General features: G+C 36.1%; 1 protein-coding gene across 2 annotated transcripts in view; it reads right to left on the bottom strand.

The window, feature by feature from the left end:
- UPF2 (UPF2 regulator of nonsense mediated mRNA decay) overlaps positions 1-21,425 on the bottom strand; it is a 53,970-nt gene that overhangs the window by 18,842 nt on the left and 13,703 nt on the right. For both annotated transcript variants that reach the window (XM_058805001.1, XM_058805002.1), the window contains exons 6-16: positions 20,980-21,129; positions 20,468-20,571; positions 20,068-20,153; positions 13,517-13,625; positions 12,171-12,284; positions 10,848-10,964; positions 5,790-5,975; positions 5,069-5,272; positions 4,073-4,348; positions 2,511-2,694; positions 317-456 (exon numbers count right to left, since the gene is read on the bottom strand). In XM_058805001.1, the coding sequence (XP_058660984.1) occupies positions 317-456; positions 2,511-2,694; positions 4,073-4,348; positions 5,069-5,272; positions 5,790-5,975; positions 10,848-10,964; positions 12,171-12,284; positions 13,517-13,625; positions 20,068-20,153; positions 20,468-20,571; positions 20,980-21,129 (1,670 nt within the window). The remainder of the gene's footprint in view (positions 1-316; positions 457-2,510; positions 2,695-4,072; positions 4,349-5,068; positions 5,273-5,789; positions 5,976-10,847; positions 10,965-12,170; positions 12,285-13,516; positions 13,626-20,067; positions 20,154-20,467; positions 20,572-20,979; positions 21,130-21,425) is intronic.

The following is a 21,425-nucleotide window of genomic DNA, read 5'->3' as shown; positions in this document are numbered from 1 at the left end:
CATTTGCTTCTAAAACAGATAAAGAAAGTCATCTGAAAGTGAGTTTTTTCATGCCAAAAGCTGAAGGTATCTTCTTGCTAAGAAGCAGCACATACCCTGAGCAAAGCTGTCAGGTTCAAATTTCTGCCAAAATAAGGAATAAGCCTCAGACCCTCAGTTTTCCACATAGACAGAACTGGGATGGGAATATCCTCACAGTACTGACTGGGCTGTGCACACCCAGATTTCACCTGCTAGCTCTGACTTAGAAGGGCTTCAGAAAGCAACAAGCAAAGAAAATCACTTTTACATGAGGCAAGGTAATGATTAAGCTCACCTCTTCTTCAGGCTCATTTACTTCACTTTCATTTCCAGATTGTTCCTCTGTCTCTGCTCCACCTTCCTCCTCTTCTTCATCCTCTTCCAGATTCTCTCCTTCTGTAATGGAATCCTTGGAATCTTTGTCATTCACAATTCCTGAAATTTGGAAAAGAGAAAGATTTAGAACATTAGAACACATATAACCACTGAAGTTATATGTGGAAGATCACATCAAAAGTCCATTGTCACTGAGCACTAAAACTTATAATATCTGAATGAATGAAACATTTCCTATATAGTTAGCTTAGACATAAAGGGTAATAATGTCCTGTCAGAAAAAGAGAAAAACCTTAGGGAGAAATGTTTGAAATCTCCCAGAGAACAGAAGAAGCTGTGCAAACTGCCTCAAAACATCCTCACACTAAATGTGGGCCCTACTGACACACACAACAAAATCTGAGTTCCAAACTACAGAGGCTGCACAAAAATCAGCAGAATCAGAGACATGAAGCCCTTGAAGTCTTTGCTGTACTTCCCACTACTGTCAATTAACAGTTTTCAAACAACAATTTTCTCAGCCTATAATAAACCTTTATGACTCCCTCCTAATGCTGAGGCTGTACTTGAAGCCCTGAGGATGTAGGTGCCTGTATGAAATCTCTGGGCCAGCACAGTCCTTTCCACAAGTACTGCCTGGTGTGCTCATGCTCCTTGCAGACAGGTCTGACATTCTTACACTGAGTGTTCAGCTCATCTGGCAGTTTCTCTTGCTGACCTGCTTGCCTTCTGCCCCTCAAGATGTTTTAATTTACTTTGTGTGTAAAATATCAAACACAATTATCTCCTTTCTTTCAGTAAGGCATCCTTCAGTCTAATACCATTATCTGTACCATTTCTACAGAAGTGAAAAATTAGTCCCAGCTCTTTCCAGTGTTTCAGCATCCAGTTTAATCTTAGATATAAATTTCAGTCAAAATGTATTTAAGAATTGAGCATGGTTCTGATTCAGGAAAAGAATTAAGAACTGTTTTTAGAGAACGACTACTGCAATATTTAAGTCATTCAGTGAAAAATCCCCAAACTTCCAGCATACACTACTGTTCTTATACATTCTTTTTTTTTCTTTTCTTAATTGACAAAGCCACTTAATCCTGATGTCAGACTTCTACACCACTAGTTTCTCCAGGAATTTACTGAGGAGTCAACACGGTCACTATTCAGGCTGCCATTCCTTTTTAACATTAGACCAACTGCACTTAGGGTCAGCCATCAGAGCAAAGTTTTGTCAAGCTCCTGTTATTTGTAGGGAGGAAGTGCTGAGTACCTTTCAAAAGAATATTACCATTTATATAATTCATATATTTCTTCTTGGTTATCATTTTGAGAGCATGAAAACCATGAGTTTAGATCACACCACAGGGGAATTCTAATCTGCTTTTCAGTTACTACATAGGGAATTTCAAGGCATGTCAATTAAATAAAGAGCATTATTTTTAAAAAAGTTTCTCCTAAAAATAGAAGTTGCAACCTTTTATGGGGCTTTTAGACATACTCATCTCACTGAATGAAAGGATTATTCTTAAAAACGGAATGTGTCCAAGTAGGTGAAGTGCTCTAATTAACACTTTATAAGTGTAAAATTTACATGTAAACTCTTTTAATGAACAAGCTTGTTTTCAAATAAAAATGGAATGTTAGATAATAACTCCATTTAACAATGAGTACAGTAGTATCCAACACTTTCTAAGAATGGACATGAACAATAGGTTTAAAGGTTAATATGATGATAACTGTTTAAATACTCACTAATCAGAATGTTTTCAACTGAGCTGTGCTGCCAGTCCAACTGTTTTTTCCTGAAATTAGTGTGATTACTACATTTTTCTGATTAAATTAATGATATTCTTCCTCATAACTTGCACCATATGACTCCATAAATTAATACATATACACACACTTCTGCTCTCCAAATACTATTATATAAAGAGTATTCATACTGACTATTTTTTACAACATCTATTACTTTAGACTTATAGCGATTTTGTATGGTAAGATTAGAAAGAAATATGCAAAAAAGGTACAAAAATGTTTCTATCATGAGAATGAATGATCATAACAATAACAAGTTACCTATTACCAACATAAAGAGACAATTTTAAGAACTACAGGAATTGTAAAAAACACCCAATTTCCCTTGCACATTTTCTTACCCAATTTTATTAAGAATTCTCGTTCCAAGTCTTGCACCTGTCTGACAGCTTCTTCCAGAGAATTGCAGAGCTTTATCTTTGGTCTCAGCAGTTCCAGGGTATCACTGATCATATAGTCTATGTCTATAGGAAAAGGGTGCTCTTTTGTCCAAACATCCAGACTTTTTTTCCACCACACATAGCGCTAGAACACCAAATATTGAAATCAATTATAGGCACACTGATGTTTATAAGCCATTTAAGTTATGAAGTTTAAAATGTTATGTTTGTACAGTAAAAAATGCAAAAGCTTTCATGTCACAACTCTCCTGTTTCATACAACTATTAGATATTTTGATAGCACTAAAACTTGGTCAATAAACATTAAGAATTGTAATTACTGTTATAAGTATGAAGACTGAACAAAAAAGCCCTGACAAGAAAGGGCCTTCCCATGGTAAACTCCTTCTACAAGAGATGACCATTTAACAACCAGCCAGCTTTTGATTCCATTCCCCAAATATTTTCAAGAAAATTCATTTCCCCAAAGGCATATTATGGGGAAAAGGGAGAAAACATCATAAAAATATCCTAAGACTGCAGCCAGCTTCAACTGCCTTATCCAGTTTGCTTTACAATAAATTCACATAAACCTCTTACAGTGACACTGTAAAAAATTAATGCTGATTTTAAGTGAACCTAACAGTAGAACTTGAGAACCAAGGTGCTGCAAAAACTGCATCTGAAAATGAAGTATTAGTAACAGAATCTTACTTAAAAGATGACATGCTCAAGAGGAAGGTTTAGTGAAATTATTATGTGTAACAGGAATATAATGACGTTTTCCACAAAACATTTATTTTTGCATTTAAAAATTAGACTATGTCATACTGTGAGCAGCCTGGTCTAGTGGGAGGTGTCCCTGCCCATGGCAGGGGGTTTGAACAAGGTGATCCTTGAGGTCCCTTCCAACCCAAACCATTCTGAGGTTCTGTACTTCAAAACACCATTTTATACCTAGCATGCAGATGAGTGATTTGTATCCTTAAGGTCTGAAATAAGTTATCACCTTAATTTTAATTTTTTAATACTCTTGTTTTAGTATAAATTATAGAGAAAAGCAGAAATAAAAATAAATTAAATCCACTAAGTTTTAGCAGGAATTTCATGGGCTGGAATTCCTCATTTCAGTGCTTAAACATTCATTATGGAATCTTTTCCTCGCTTCATTACATTTATTGAGTCAGAATTTTCTTTGCTGCAATTTGTGCCCATACCTCTCATTCTTTTACCATGCATGCCTGAGAAGTATCTGGCTCCTCTTTCTCTACAAAACCATTAGCTGAGGACAGCAGCCTAAATAATCTCTTCCTCAAGTTCAGCAAACCCCAGTGTGAGCACTGAGTGTCTCCAGATCATTTTGGCATAACTCAACATGACATATCACTTGAAACTAAAACTGCTACCAGACAGACAAGATTCTACAAATTACAGTGCTAGAGAACAATGAAATAAATACCTACCAGACTGACTTATATTAGCTTGTTAAAGAACTTTACAGATCTGCATAAAATTTAGAATACCTGAAAATATACAAGGAAGCAATCAAGTTTTCGCTTGCTGGATCCTCTGTCAAAATATTGCCCACAGGTATCAAGGATAGTACAGACAAGTCTGATTCTGAAAAGATGTTCTGGAGGGTCCAGTGGACTAGGACTGCCATCAGGGTTCACACCAAAGGAGGTGAAGGAATACAGAGTTCTAAATATTACAGCTGACTCCACCATTCGGTAATTGTAAAGCTCCCCCAAAAACTTGGCACTGCTGATCCGCCGTTGGTTGAACTTTGGTTGATTAACCTTTATCAAAAAAGAACAAGAAAATTCACTATCATGCAGACACAACAGAAAATTTAAAAACCCAAACCAAATCAACATTTTACAAAGGAAAAAAGCATATAAAAACTTTGACAGAAATTCTTAGAAAAAACCCAACCAACCAAATTTAAAAAGCCCAAACCCAACCAAACCAAATTAAAAAACTCCAAACCCAACCAACCTTTTACAAAGGAAAAATGTGTACAAAGAAGTTGACAGAATATCTTATAATAAAAGATGGCTATTTGTGGCTAAATACATTACATGAAAGTAAACATTAAAAAGTAGCTATGAAAGCTGGTCAGCTAGTAAGGTCCAATACATTTAGCATACACTCCATCTTAAATCTATGGTGACTTTTCAGTCAGAGAAATCTTGTAATTATAACAGCTTTTAAAATATGGACTGGCCTCCAAAGTTACTGGAAGTTGTGTAAATCTGTCTACACTGTCAAAGAATAAATTCTATGATATAGGAGGCAAAACAATTGTTTTAAGTAATGTTAGTTTGGTTTTGTTGGGTTTTTATGGGTACAGTTATTTTATTCATTTAAACAAACCTATACAAAGCAAGTAACTGAGGTAGAAAAGTCAAAAAAAAAAAAAAAGAATCCAAGTATTCCTTTCCTTAAGCACAATTATTTTAGCTTTCCTTTCAACAGAAGTAGATGAGTGTAGCTCAGCAAGGATTCTGATTGTTTACCTCCATTCCTAGTCGAATATCCTCTAGCACTCCATCCACAACATGAATTCCCACATCTTCCTGGTAAAGGACCAACCCTGCTAAGAGGTTGGCTACACAGTGAATACTATTATATTTCACATTCCAGATGTTGATCATACAGCATATAACATAGTCCTTAACTTCTGCATCCTGCCAAGGCAGCTTGCGCATCTGTCTCAGGACCTAAACCAAATTTTAAGACAAGCTTCACATTTTAGCAGGTAAAATATCAAGATGTCATTCCCCCCCTCTTTCTTGACTGGGATGAAATCCCTGTAAGCACCTGCAAACAACCTTGTTCTTCCTTCAGAACCTTCCAGGCCTGCAGTGGCTATGGAAGATTTCTGAACATAACCCAGCTACTGATCAAGCTGTCCAAGGCTGTTCCATAATTTCCCTGCTCTTACTGTCTGTATTTAACTGAAGCCCTTTGTCCCTTACTCTCCCAACACAATGTACAGAACACAATGATTCTCATCTCACTCTCCCTTTGTTCAGCATATGATGCTGCTGAGAACACAGGTCCACAACTGGAGCATCCAATAAAAGAAATTAAACCCTTTTATTAATTTATTAAAATTTAACCATTTTATTCCTCTTCCTTACAACTGAAAAACCATAGCCCTCCCCAAGTATTTTCCAAAGTTACTACTACACCACTTTCAGTAAAAACTGTATTAAAGATTTTGAAAGGATTTACCTTCTCTGTGGTGACCTTGGAGAGATCCTTGTAGAGAAGCTTACGGATATACTCCTGCAAAGGAGGACGTTTTTTCTTCACAGTTTTTTCAGCTGGAGGGGGATTACAGTAGTAATAGGCATTTTCTACCATGGTAACATAGCGTGCATCAAGATGCATTGCTTGTTTTTTCCTCATCATTTGTTCCTGGAAACAAATGCAAATGACCTGTTAGAGATGCTGACATGCCACATTTTCAAGCCAAAGGCTTTTAGAGTTACATTTGGGATAGTTTTCTGCAACTCTTCATATTTACTCTAAGTTAAAAGCTTGGGTAGAGAGAAAAAAAGACAAAGTGCATATATATGGTTCTGTGTTGCTCTTTCCATGGTCATTTTTCTTTATGATCCCTATTTTTATAATGGCTCACCTGAGGCAAAAAAGGTTTCAGAAAAGTATTTAAGATTTAACTCAAAATCTTAATGCTGTTCTTCAGATAAATGGCTCATAAGACTACTAGGAACTCTGTTTAAAACATTATTTAACTAGATTTTATTTAACTAAAGTAGCTGCAATATTGAGGTCTTAAACACAGTGAACTATCATAAGACTGGCAATCTACTTTTTACATCAGCATCAGAGAATTTTTGATGGTTTCATGTGAATTTCCAAAGGTTTAGACAATAGAATTTTCCTTACTCCATGCTCCATTACTGCTGTTTACCCAAGCAGAATTAACTGCAAGAAAAACAGAATCTACCATAAAGTAATGTTTCAGGAAAAATCAGACAAGTAAGACTAATTACTGTGCTTAATTGTCATGATTGTCCTGTTTTCCCCACTTAGTAAAATCTTTTCTCCATACTTCACTTATGATATGTAAGTCAAGATTTGTTTTGTGGGGTTTAAAATTTTCTTTTATCTAAGATTTCTGTATAAGAATGAAAAAAAGCAGTTCTAAGCTGCTGATTTTTACAGTTGAGGATGAGCTTAATTCCATTATTAAATACTTTTTAGTATGCACCTGTGTAATTATGTATATATAGGTGTAATTCAGTAAGTGATCCTATATACTCTAAATCACACTATGGTGGCTCATCAGGAAACTGGACCTGTGTAAACTTTATTGGCTGGTTACACAGTAACTTATAACTCCTAATAAACAAAATTAACATGTAAGAAGTCTTTCACACACACAAATATTAGTACATCAATTCATGCAGTCCAATAAACCAACCAAGAGTTTAAACCTCCTTTGATTACTGGTGAGAAAGCCCTATTTTTCATGCTCACTACTTTTCATGCTGGTGGCCTTTACACTAAACCTGAACAATTTAAAATTTCTTTTATAAGGCAGACATTTCAGTTCAAATGAAATGTCAATGCACTCAAAGAGCTCCATAACCCTGAGTTTCAGCTGCTAATTCAATGAGGAACAGCAGTTTTGTGTAACATAGTAACCCAACAAATAATCCAAGTTTCCTCCTGGATTTAGTCATCTGTCACCAGGAAGGTCTCCATCTGACACCAAGCCTAAGGCATTTCATTCTTAACCTTTTCCACAACACAAATGGTCTTTCCTTTGATTCCCTGTGAGACTGTTCCTTTCCAAATGGGAAATTTCTCTCAGTAGCAGCACATTTTCCTACAAGCACCCAACAGATGCACAAGCACATAACAACTGAGTACATAAATTGTTTTATGTGGGAAAAAACACTTAGAGTAGAAAATTCCCAAACTTTACCATGTCATATATGTTAATGTTACCTTTGAAAATGTTTCACCTTTTCTAGATAGATCAAGGGAAAATAGACCTTTGCTGCCTTAAAAGCATTTATCATGCTATGCTATAAACTGAAAAATGAAATGGGTCAAAGTGAAGCAGAACAGAGAAAATGGCAAAAGAGCTTGCAAATAACATTTTAAACCCCCTAAATCTACACAATTTGTGCATTTTCCTGTTACAAAACGTTGTACATTATACTGTAAATAATAGTTTATAATTTAAATGTTTCTTCCCAGAAGAGACAATATGCACTACCTGAAGTCTCAACATCACTGTAATTTATTAGGTTTTGAGCAGTCCTGAGTGTGTGTTCTCACTGTAAGTGGATTGTATTAGTCTTAACCTCTACTTATTAAAATCTTCAGCATTTCAAGAAACTGTTTCAGCCCTTTTTCAGCTAAGGCATCAGATGGACAGGCAGGAAAGAGAAATCATAACACTACACTGTTTGTAGTGATAAAAATTCAGAAGAAAAAAGCAAGACCTGTGGTCCAAAGTGCTTTAAGCCCATCAGCTATTTTGGGTCCTCATTTCTCTAGGCTAAAATGAAGAACTACACAGGTAAAGCACTACATTTGAAGATTAGGTTTCTGTTTTTCCTTTGATAAAAACAGACCACAAACAACATTAAAGTATCCATGTTAAAATATTCAAACTGTTTGGGTTTTTCTTCTTGGTGAGTGGCACAATCTTCCTGCATGCAGCATATATTGCAGAAGCATTTCAAAATAAAATGTGGTGACCATTAGGAAAAAAAAGAAAGTAGTAACTAATCAAAACCTAAGCATCATGAGAATTCCAATTTTGGAAAGCATTTCAGCATAACTAACATCAGATTATAGCAAGATACTGAAACTGTTCAGCTCCTGCTTCCTTTTAATACCTGCACTGCTACTCCTTCTGACAGTTCCAAATGGAAATTTTTTATTTCCTGGAAGCATGTTATTGTTACAGAGAATTAACTCAGTTCTTCATGAACTGCATTTACTTTGCCACAGCCTCTGCCTGTCCAAACAACATCTCCCAGTTTTAAGAGCACCAGTAAAAGCAGCCACACCAAGGAGGAAGTCACCGTGTACCTTAAGTTCTGGATATTTACTAACACAAGTGATCTGCCCCTGAAGCTTAAGACAACTTTCTAAGTTAAATGATTAAAAATGCATCAGGAACCTTTTAATATTCTTTCAGCCAGACCACAATAGTATAATACAAGAATTTGACATTTAAACTCAATTATGTTACAGAAACATAGATCAAGATGAAGCTGATCTTCCTTTCAAAGCTCCAATTCAAATAATCCAATTCAAGTAATTCATTTATCAATTGATCAATCCTAAAGCCAGTCTAGTTTTACATTAGTATTTTAAATTACATAAAGGACACTGAATTTGAAAGATTTGCCAAGAAGACCATTACTAGAAATAAACATTGTCCCAATAAAAGAAGAATCTCTAAATAATCTGCAAAACATGAAGCAGTTCCACAAAACCAGGATATGATCACTAGAATAAGTTACTGAGTGCCACTAAATTTGCAATGCCCTTACAGAACACTTTACTTCTCAATAAGTAATTTTTCCTTAATTACTTTTAAAATCCATTCTTAACTATGACTTTCTTCTACACCAGGACAAAGCCACATTGTCTTTAATAAGAGACATGCAGCCTGTTTGGAATCTTATTACAAAATACATCATCAGCAATAAAGATTAGGACCAATAATTATTTAGAGGATCAACAGGCCTTAATTCCACCCATAAGAGTAGATCAGCTTTACAATTGCTTAGATTTTTACCACAAGATTGTTATCAGCTTGCTTTGAGAGAAATCTTTTCCACAGTTCACACTAACTTGTACCATAAGACAATGATCCAATTTGTTTAAGACTATTTAAGTCAAAATTAATCTCTGTAGCTTTTTTAGGGGAATGTTAGAAAATGCAGTTATTAAGATGGATGCAGAATATAATTCTATTTAGCCTATTTTACATCTTAATAAATAGATAGTCCAAACTTATTTGCCATCTTTCACCTTCTCCTGGCTCCTCAATGAATAAGAAAAGACCACTTATCCAAAGCCTTGTGAGGCTTTAAGCCTCAGTAATTCAAACAGTGTTTGTGGTCTGTCTTGCACTTCCCAGTTAAGCCATGTTTAGCATTCATCCAGCAGATTCCAGCAATCCAATCTAACAGTCAGCATTTTTATAATGCACAACACTAGAAGCAGTCAGTTACAAAAACCAGCTCTGGTATAAGTATTTAATTTTTCCTGACTTCTGAAACTTTTATTAACTACCATAAAGTGATAGCAATGAGTAAAATGTCTTTTAAAGATAATGGAACTGAGTTTTCAAGGGAAAAATCCTTGATTATGGAAAGGAATATATTTCACAATACAACACATCAGCTGGAAAACCTTTTCAAAATTGAGATTCAAACCTTTCAAGATACAAAGTACACTTGCTACAAAAAGCAAGAGCCAAGGAACTGGCAGTTAATTTCCCCATCTCTTTCCTCTCATGACTGCACCACCTCAACAAATGTTCTGACATTCAAAGAGGTTCAGAAAAAAACAGTATTTTGTGGAAAAGAAATTGTACAACAATATATCCAAATATGCAATAGCTTCTCCATTAACTAGAGCACAAGAAGAGAGAATACTGGTTAAGGGAAAGTGAATCTGTCTTTGAAGATCTTCTTCAACCATGTCTGACTTGGTGTCATGCCCTGGACAGAGAGTTTTAGGATTATCTCCCAAGTCAGTATATATATTTTTCAGTTCTTGTTATTATTTATTCAGTTCTTGTTATTTTTAAGTCGTTGCCAGTACTTCTCCAGACTTACAGATCCCAATTCTAACCTTAATTCCCAATCTCTATTTCTAGGACTGCTTCTCTTAGTGCCTTCATAAACTTTTTTTTTTTCACATGTAGAACCCCAGATCATTTTACAGGGCATAGAAACCACCTCTTGCACAAATGTCTTCACTTCCAGTTGAAATCATGTTTGGTTCTGTTTACTACTATTTTTCCCCTCAAACACTATTTCAGGCATGTTCAAGTATAGCTACAATATTCTTTCAACCTCGTGCTCTGGGTTTGCAGAGGATGAGGTTGCAGAGTAGTTCAACAGCAACAGCTTTTTACTTCAGAAATTGAATTCCTTTTCTTACATTTTTTTTCAATACATCAAAAGGGTTCTAGGTCAACTGGAGCTCTAGAGAATAGTTTCAGAAAGATGTAATTTAAGTCAGAACATGACACCCTCCCCCTTAAGACAACAAGTTTTCTCTTACCAGAAGAACACTGGTTCTTAGGTGAGATTCTGGTGATCTGAAGAGGAATCTTCCACAGGTTTCCAGCAAGGTACATGCCATTTCAATATGGTGATGAGAGAAGTCTGACAGAAGCATCTGGAATGTATTTATATGAAAGCACAGCTTGTTAAACATCTTTTTCAGCTGCAGAAAACATGAAGTTATATCTACCAGACTGGACACAATGCTGGGGTACTAAATTCTTTATGGAATAAATGCCAGTGGATTTCACTGATCTGGTGTCAGGATTGGCAAGGCCCTGGAACAGGTTGCCCAAAGAAGCTGTAGATGCCCCATCCCTGAAATGTTCAAGGCCACTTGGATGGAATTCTGAGAAACCAAGTCTTGGAGGCTGGAAATAGATGATCTTTAGGGTCCCATCCAACCCAAACCATTCCATGAATATTCAAAAGATTAATCTCATTTAAAAATTCTCATAAGAACAGTCTATGGACCCCAAATTTAGGCTTCAGAAGAACAGGACCTTTTGAAAGACCAGCATAAAAACTCTCCCCAAACCAGCCAATAACACTGCACAAGGGCACAGTAACCTCAGAGCACACCTAACTGCACTGTTTGCAGTTAAGCAGTAACTATAATTAACACAGCTTTGCATTTTACAGCATTTTATACACAAGAGAGGTGAAATCATGAATGATTATGATTTCTTTAGGAATTCAGCTTTGATATCTAACAAGTCAATGAATAGAAACTATTCATATAGGAAGTGATGTTAAGCTGTGAGTCTCAAGCATCTTTTATTAAAGGCACTTTTATTTTTTAAAATCTATTTTTAATTTGGGACTTGACATCAAGGTTTGAATGTTTATCAGCATGCAAAGTGAGATGATGTGCCTACAGATTAATGCTTTCCAGAGATGTTTTACTCCTCAACAAACAAAACCTCCTGCTAAAATGGCATAAAAGCCTCTCCTTGCACAACTGAAATGCTTTTCCCTCCCTTACTGTTATTTTCTCTACAGAAACATTAATTAAAATCAACATTATGGAAGTTTTACAATGTACAGCAGATTAGTAAGTAAGACTGTCATACTTCCAAAGAAAATGATGAGCAGTTTGGTTATGTCCAAATGTAGAATTTTATTTTAATATACTCCTCCCATTAGAAGAGGTAAAACCTTCCAACTTCTACAGCAGCTGTAAAAGTCTCCTCAGACACAGCAGCCACAGGTTTAAAACATCCATGTAATGAATTCAGGTAGCAGCAGCAGGTAAGTAAGGGGAATAGGATGGGGACACACTGTCAGCACACACAGGAGTACAGGACTACACAGCACCAACCTTTAAACAGTGCAGAGTATCGTTTTTGGAGAACATCTTAAACTTGGTGAGCTCACCAATAAACCTCACAGTTTTATTCTTTGTTTCAATGTTGATCTGGTCCTTTTTTCTTACCTAAAAAACATCCAGAAGTTGATTGCAAGCCCTCAAAAATACCCACTTCTAAATTACTTTGATCTGAACATGCACAAAACAAACCTGGGAATTCAGCAGTGTTTGGTACCACTTTGGTTCCTCAAGCTCCACCTTTACTTCTCACTGGGTTTCTTAAAACCCTCCCTACAACCTTGTTTCTTCAGAAGATTTTCAATTCTTTTCCCCATCTCCTTACCCCCCAAAACAATTAATTCCTCCAACATATCCATTCCTAATTACTCTAACATCCTCCTCCTTTGCCACAATGAAGCAGTGATAAAGAATTCTAGATTCTACATTTTCAGAATCAATAAGAAGTCTCTATGTGAATAGGGCCACTTGTACTGTCCTCAAGGTAACATTAAATATTGATGTTTTTTTAAAGTCAGATTTAGTAATGTGCAGACTTTTAAAATAACTGACATTCAGCATAAATTCAAGAACCAAACACAGATATATATCTATGTCTAAACATAACCCACAAAATAGAAAATTGTATTCCCCCAACAGAGAGAGGTTTTTTGAGAGAGTTAACATTGTTAAGATTCAAGTAAGTCTGAGCAATTTATACACATTTTTAATGTCAATATTAGAAAAAAAATAGAAATCTGTGCCACAGAGCTCAGAAAATGGTGAAGGAATCACCACTGTGCACCACAACAAGTTTGGTTTGTAACACTTAAAAAGAAAGTGAAGGAAACAACACTGAAAAATACGTTTGTGTGGAAGATTTTGACAGATAAAACTGTAAAATCTAATCTGAATTAAATACTATATGATAAGAGTGATCACTACACTAGTAGCCTTGTAGTGGAAATTTTAGAATTGGTCAGGTCTCATTTTAAAAGCAAGTTATTAATTTACAGAAAACTCAACACAGATGGAGTAGAATATCTAATTCTTGTAACTTCTGTTGTAACTGTTGTACAGATCATTTACATAAATATGTAAATTTTATGCATTTTTGTACAAAATGCATTTTGTACATTTCCTAAGCATATAAGGAAAGTTGCAAAAACTTCTCTTTTACAATGACTCACAAAGTTACAAAACTTTCTCTTCTTTTTTTCTAGAATTGCTGAGATAACAGAAGAATATTCACTGAATTTTAGAAGTGGTATCTACACAACACAAAGTGGGTTTTTTCCCCAAAGGTCGACTTATGAGATTAATTGATGGTTTTAATAAAAATATAAATCACCAAAACATACATGGAACCTGAAATCCCCTTTGAGCATGGAACAGAGATCCTCTGCCACATCAGACATACAGGGATGCAGTGTGGCAACCAGTCTTGCATAAAATGGTAGCAAATCCAATCTGCAAACAAAGAAGATAAAATAATTTATAGACCAAAAAGTATTTATGTGTACAAATATGGGTATCATTTTACTTGTGAAAAGAGTCAATGCACTGACAGAACTACATATATGCAATTTTTTTGGCCCACTTCAGAATTCAGTATCATTTCAAAATAAAACAAGAAAGTAAATCCCCATATCCTGTTGGAATAATTCATAGTTCATTTCCTTTTTAACTCCTGCCATAGGTAAAATGCTGAATACCATCAACTACAAAATCTGACCTTCAATAAATTACCAAACAGAAAGAAAATTCAGATCCATCTCAACATACAAAAAAGGTTCTTGCAGACAAGGCCATGGGTTATGGCAAGGTATTAATATTTTTTCTGAAAAGCAGCAGACATAACCAGGAAGACAGAGAATATCTTTACTTTTAAGGTGGAAAACCCCATCATGAATAGCAGTTATTACATAAAACAAAACTAAGCAGATGTGATGTGGTCACTCTTTTCCCAAAAACTCTGCTAGCACTCCCACAAATGGTAGTATTTCCTAGGTTTCTGTAGAATTTCCTTATTTCCTTCTCTCTTGCCTTAATTACATGCCTTCACACACATTTCCTTTGCACATTTATGCAACCCAGCTGTGTATATATCAGTTTTAAATGCAGAGAAACCAACTGCACTCTGAAGCCTCATAATATCACTTAACAAGCTGAAGGAAGTATTTTCAGTTTATTTTCAGGATGTTAAGTTAATGCAATAAACAGATGAACTCTAGAACAAGCCAAAGTAAGTGGAGAGGAACATCCTAAATTTGCATGCTTCTACTGAGAAATTGCCTGTAAGGGAAAAATGCATCTTGAGTTTGCAGTTTATGAAGGACTAAGGTTTTCCCTAGTGCTCAGGAAAGGAAAAGAAAAAGGAAAAATATGCTAACAAAAACAAAAAAAAGAAAAAAACCCAAAAAAAACCAAACCAAAACAAAACAAATAAATCCAAAAGCACAGCTGATACACAGAGCTTGTCCTGGCACAAAGCATCAAGACAAAAGCTCCAAAACAAAGCCATCACAACTGCCTCCTTTCCCCCTTTTATGTCACTGGAGCCCATTTCCAAGACATTTAATACCCACTTACAGATAAAGAGACATTTATGTATTTAAATTGTGGGTTAGAAAGATCAGAATATACTCTCCCCAAAAACATAACCAGGCAGGCTCCTGGTAACACACAAGCCTCTGGTGAAACATTGTGGGTATCTCAGTTACCTATTTAACAGCTTTTATCTCTTCTGTTAATCAATAACTGAAGCAGTATTTACATTTTTCAAGCTTGTTGGAACACACAGTCAAGGCTGACTACCCACAGCAAATTACTAGCATGTTATTAAGCATTTAGCCATTAACTTTGAGAGGAGTGAAAGTCTCACTATTTCACACACACCCACAGAAGCTAAACTAAGAGAGGACTGTGCTGAGCCAAGAGGGTAAATTTAACTGAGGGGATTTCTGTATGGCAACTCTTTTAAAACAAATACCAAAGTTTTATTCTGGTCTCAACAAGTACCAGCCTGCTGAGAGGTAATAATTTCATCTCTGTAAACTGAGTATACCTGGGGGAAAATTAAAGTCTTAGAGCACATTGTTGTTATTCCCCTGCAGGACACAAAAGGTTTCTTCATGAGGAAGCATACTAAGACTGGGTTTTTCTAAATAGGTGAAATATAATAAGGAAAAGGCTTGGGTTAATTATGCTGAAATTGGCAACCAGAGATAGAGTTTGTTCCCTCTCGGGGGAGACAAAATTTCATGTTCAGCAGTGGAGACATTCCAGTACCAGTGGCACCATCTACTGGCACATGCAGAGCTTTGTCCCCTCCAAAAGCATTTCTTTCTCTTGAGAAGGGGGGGAAGAACTTCACTAAACCCCCACAAACCCCACATTGCTTTCTCTTCCTGCTCTTCTGGCTGTGAAGCAAGATCTGGCATCAGGGATGGGTCAGTGACTCCCTGAATATTCAGCACCACAGGAAAAAGCACCACTTGTGACCACTGTCATTTAGAGCCCAAACCATGGACTGAAATCCAGTCAGCTCTGGGTCTCAGGCTCACATGAGCTACACTTCAGTAAAATATCTAAGAGCACATCTTTTTTCACCATTTCAAATGTCAGTTTATTTTTAAAAGCCCAAACAAACAAAATCAATCATAAACCAACTTACAGAAAAATTTATCTCAAAGTCCTAAGTGCAATCTCTCTAAAAAGAATAAATCCAAAATTTTATTCCCAGGAAGAGTGAAGGGGGCATTTTGTACATTTCCTAATTTCTGTGATTCTACAAGACAGCCTAAAGAATGAAGCAATGGAGCCAGAACTGCTGCCTCACAAGGATAATGGATAAAAGCAGTGCATTCACAGGGCCTGAACAGGTCCCAAGTGCCACCCACACTGCTCAGGGGCAAGACAAGGATGATGTGGAATTGGAATGTTACCAGGGAAGCACTTTTGGCTTTTATTTCTGTGCCAGCACATAAAACTCCTTGATCTCAAGCACATCCCTCAACTGAAACAGGCCAGGCAAACACTGATAAGTCAAGTTCATCTGAACAAAAAGAACCTTGCTACAGAGAAGTCCCAGGATGAAAAGCTGACAGGAAATACACAGGAGGCTTGCAGCTTTTAAATTAAAATGTGAACAACTATTAACACTTAAGAAGCAGCTAACTTCTGGATGGAGAACAACCAATAATAACACTAAAAACTTCCATGTGGAAAACAGATCTCTTGCTGCAGGTAAACTTGCAACACAGATTACCATAAATGGGAACATCAAAAAATACCATAAGCCACAACAGCCCCTATATACTGTATTAAAAGTAATAATAATTACTTAATATACATAGTAATTAGTAATAATAATTATAATGTATAATAATTATAATGTATATTTAGTAATAGCAATTACTAAATATACATTTATCTAGAATTGTTTAGAATTTAAAGCATAAGAAAAGATTTCAGACTTCTCACATTGAAGTAAAAGAATATATTTTACAGAATTGCAGTGTTCTGATAAACCTAAATTATTCTGTGTACAATTCAGCAAAGAACCACACAAAAAGGTCCCAAAGCTGTGAGCAGTATGGGTTAAATCACTGCCTGCAGCCCTGCATTAACAGGCTAATATTTAGATTTAAATCAATCCTCCAGTGCAAATGTGAAAGCCACTCATACACTGGCATTGAAAAATCTTTTTAAAAGGCCTTCTGTTCTGTTGGGCTGGAGGTTCAAATCACAGCTGAAAATGTAAATGTGATCCATTCATCAGCATTCAACAGAGCAGGGCAAGGATGCATTCTAACACTGATTTACAGTGAGTTGAGGAAGAAATGGCCTTTTTGTCAAATTAAGTTTTCTGTCCTGAAGAATCCTGATTTGTCCCAATCTATCCAACCCTAGTGGCAGCAAGAAAGCTCCCTGGCAACACTACATAATGACTTTGATTTCACAGTGTCTGTTTTACACATCAAACAAAAAACCAGTTTTACATTTTCCTGATGAAACTGTTGTGCCTGCACATTTCCCAAAAGTGATCTCAGGAGAAGAAAGAGAACTTATTCTGTCATTGAAATACCTCATTGTGGCTGCAAATAAAGCAGCTAAACTTAAACAGCATTAACTGATATGCTTGGAAACTAAATGCTTTTTGAAAACATACTGCTCTATCTGCATCCTCAAGGACACTGCTCCTCTGAAGCTTTCACAAAAATCCTCCTCAAAAACAGCATAACAAGCACTCTTGTCCCACAGTATCCCACAGAGATGTTGCAAATATTCTTGGACTAGTAAAACAAGTATGGAACAACAATACTGGAAGGTAAAGCCATATCACTATGGCTCAGTGAAGTGATACCCTGAGCAAAATCATCATTAATGCACAGAACACAAAGCCTCAAAGCAGTGTGACACAGAATATACAGAATTTTCTACAGCAGAAAGGATTAGGAATGTTGATTTGAAGACACACAGCAGAACTGCTCTTTTACCAACTGCAGCAATACAGTTTACTTCAATATTGGGGTAGGTTGCCCTTTCAAATTGTCTGCATTTATGGGCAGCTCAGCTGCTATTTACAATCCAGCTCTTGTGCTCAGAACAAACAGCTCAGTCAACATCCTGTCCTTCAGCTGAGTAGCCCAGAGATGGGCTCACCAATGCAGGCACACACTGAACTCAAGATCTTGAAAGAATCAAGGTAGCTTGAGTATTTATTAGTCAAGTAGGTCCCAGAGGAGACAGCAGGAAAAGGAATTAAAAAAGAATTGTACATCAAATGGTAGTACCTGTTAATATTAGGAATAATACCTAAATAAAATATTAATATTTATACCTAAATATATACATAATACGTAAATAAATAATTCATATTTATAATAAAAAGACCAGCAGTGAGAAGATCAGCTGAGCCATTCACTTCAGTGTTAGTTCCAGCCACTGGAGACCAGAACAGCAGCAGCTCCTCAAGGCTATCCCACCATCTATCCTTCTCTATTGAGGTCTAGGAGAAAAGTTAATATTTAAAAAATTATTATTACTTTTAATACCAATCTGCAGGGCAATGGAATTACCACTGGGAAGAAGACAAATCAATGGCAATGAGGAAACTGTGTATGCTTCTAGGAGTTTATTAACTCTGTTCACAGCACAGCCTGATCACAGACACATTTTTTAACAGTGCAATATTATCAGGAATTTAACTTTTGCTTTCATGCCACCTATGAAATCACACTGCTGAATTTACAAGCCTTATCATGCTGTTCCTGTTTGAAAGTACCTCCTCTCACTGTGCACATCTCCCAGGTCCTCCAGATCACGTGCACCTGGCACAATTTAGCAGATTATGCAAAGAGAATAAAGAACTTTCAAAGAGGTTCCAGGAGTTAATAATCAATTTCAGCAATCTGGAACCTACAGCACCAGGAAATATTACAGGGCAGTGGTACAAACATTAATGTAATGTTTGTAACAGACCAGCCAAAAAGCCACTTCCATTTCACCAATATGGAAAATTCTCTATTCTAGCAGAGCTGAAGGCAAAAGTCTAAGTGCTCCTGCTGATTTTCTTTACTGTAGATGTTCTAAGCTGTGAAAAAGAAATTCTGCTCACATTGTGTTTTGATGCATTTCATGATTACCAGCAGGCTGATAAACAGAAATGTTCCTTCCTCTGCTACCTACATTTGGGCTGAAGAACACCTTGTTGCATCTAACACAGAAGATAATCAGTTGCCTGCCTCCTCTGTCATTAATTAATTAATGTGTTAGGCACAGTCAGGCCTCTATCAAAATCTCCAAACACTGAGGTCAAACCTGTAAATTTTAGAGGCAAGAACACACAAAAGAATGAAAGATTATGTGCACTGCTTCACCATGGAGCCAGGTTAATGCCTCAGTCAGCAAGAGAACAGGATTATTAGCACAGCAGATGCTTATTTCAGATGGGATGCAGAAATGGGCTGAATTAGGGTTGAAAACACAGCACAAGCAGTGATTAAACTTAGAGAAAACAAAGCACCAAGGTCTGTTTGTTCAAAGCCAGTCTACACATGTGTTGAGACAAAACAGATACTCAAGCTATGTTTTTCCCCCCAATGTTAAAAGGTAATGGAATCAAAACTCTTAACAAGAATTCCAAGATGATCATGTTCACTTTATATTAAATTCAGCATCAAAACAGCTCATCATGAGAAACGGGGCAAGGTGAAGTAAGAAAAGCAACTTCTTCATGATTTCACCTATTTAAGGCTCAAGTTTACCAGAGAACAGAAAAATATATTATTCCTCCAATAAATTCAATGTTTTTATTTGAATATTTGCAAACATTTTTGGAAGTAGTGCTCTTCCTGTAAGTGCAGGAAATCTGCTTAGACAGAGACAAGGAAAACAGCAAGAGCTTTACACAGGCAGATGTGCACAGACAAAAGAGGCTCAAAGTGCCTGGCCTAGAAGTGGCAGAAGGCACAAGGCTCTTACAATGGCCATGTACTGCATTAGAATTGACACATCACAGGAAATCCTCCTTCCAAACTCTACTGTGCTCTAACTGCCAACAGGCTCTAAAAGAAAGTGCAAGTTGTCCTGAATGAAATAAAACCTCCCTTTTTGGTATCAGGTAGGTTTTGCTGTTTTTTTCACAGTTTTCACAATAATGGAAAGAGATCTGCTGTAAACACCAAGTATTAAAAAAAAAATTCCTTATTAAAAACCTTAACTTTTTACAATTTATCATGGTGTGGATCATTGATTCTAAATACTTCTTTGGTGCTTCAGTATAAGCCACTCCAAAAGTGCAGATCAGGAGTAAACAAATGGAATATACACTGGTTTTAAGACATACATGCACATGCTAAATTAATTATTAATGGGTGGATCCAGCTTGGTCCCCTTCTGCTCTTACCTTTGTCTAGGAACTATGAAAAGTGCTCGTACCAGTTTTCTTCTGTTGGCTTTTGTATTCATATTCATGCAAAAATCCATTGCTGCCTATAAAGAGCAGAGTTAATACAATGCTTCACTTTAATACAGTGTGTTTTCAAGAAAGTAACAGAAAATAGCTTTTAAACACAGCTTTTACAGAGTTATTCCTACTACATAAACTGCTGTAAAAATAACCATAAAGAAAAATCTTCAGTTTTGGCTAGACCTGGCATAGTCAGAAAGCATGTCCACTGAGAGTAATACAGACTGATTGAAAATGAATTCAGCTACTGTCAGACTCTAGAGATTGAAATCTTTATTTTCTATCTGATCTAGCATTATGGCTTTTAAGAGTGCAAAAACTGAAACTATGACTGTACCTTGTCTATGAGGTCTCTGTTGACACAGTTTGGAAGCTGCTGAAGAAAAGCATCTACTATGAGTTTTAAATGAGATCCAGTACTGGCTTCTTCATCTTCTTGCTCTAACAGAGGGACATAAACAAGCAGCAGACATCTTTAAGCTATGAAATATAATAATTTACCAACACATTCCCCAAAAGGTGCATTTGTAATGTTTAGTTGTTAAGTATTCATTCCTCTTTGTAGCCACTCTTCAGACAACTGCCTTTACATTTGCTTACTTTTAAAAGCTGTGTGAAGGAATTGGTAACTTTCACTACATAAACACCCTTACAATAATTTTCACTTTTATCTGAATGACTTGCTACAAAATCATTTATCACAATCCTAGCAGTTTCTAGCTGCAAGTTTCATAAATAAATAAATTGCCCTGAATGCACTCTACAAATCCTACAAATCCAAACTAAAACAACCAAGTTAAAAAAAAACAAATCACAAAGAAAAAAATTCTTAAAACCAATTCTTTTTACCTTGCTCATCAAGAAGCTTCTTTGTAAGATCTTCTGCCTCATCTCCACAGTCCAACTCCAGTGCATCATCATTAATATCCAGGTTCTCCAGCTCCAACTCCAGATCCTCATTTCCAGCTGCTTCCTTATTGTCTTTGGCATCTTTTGAATCTATTTACAAGTTAAGTAAAAATATCAAATAAATGCTAACAAACTGTTAAATACACACAGTCATTATTACAACATAGGAAGATTAATGCTGCTAAACCTACATCTCTACTGTCTTAATGCAAAATCTTTTACATAGATGAAGAAAAAAAAGGAAAAAACAGAACAGGAAAGGTGTTGATGAAATAGCATCCTGTATAAAAGGTCAGACAAAGATTATTAGTTTCCTTGAACACAATATCTGAATCTGAAAGATTCAGAAAAGAGTAGTTAATATTTTTCTTGGACCACAATACTGG

Source organism: Ammospiza caudacuta, chromosome 5 (assembly GCF_027887145.1).
Source record: "Ammospiza caudacuta isolate bAmmCau1 chromosome 5, bAmmCau1.pri, whole genome shotgun sequence".
NCBI classification, from domain to species: Eukaryota; Metazoa; Chordata; class Aves; order Passeriformes; family Passerellidae; genus Ammospiza; species Ammospiza caudacuta.
Note: the sequence above shows the minus strand (reverse complement) of the source record. Positions and strands in the feature narration are given on the sequence as shown.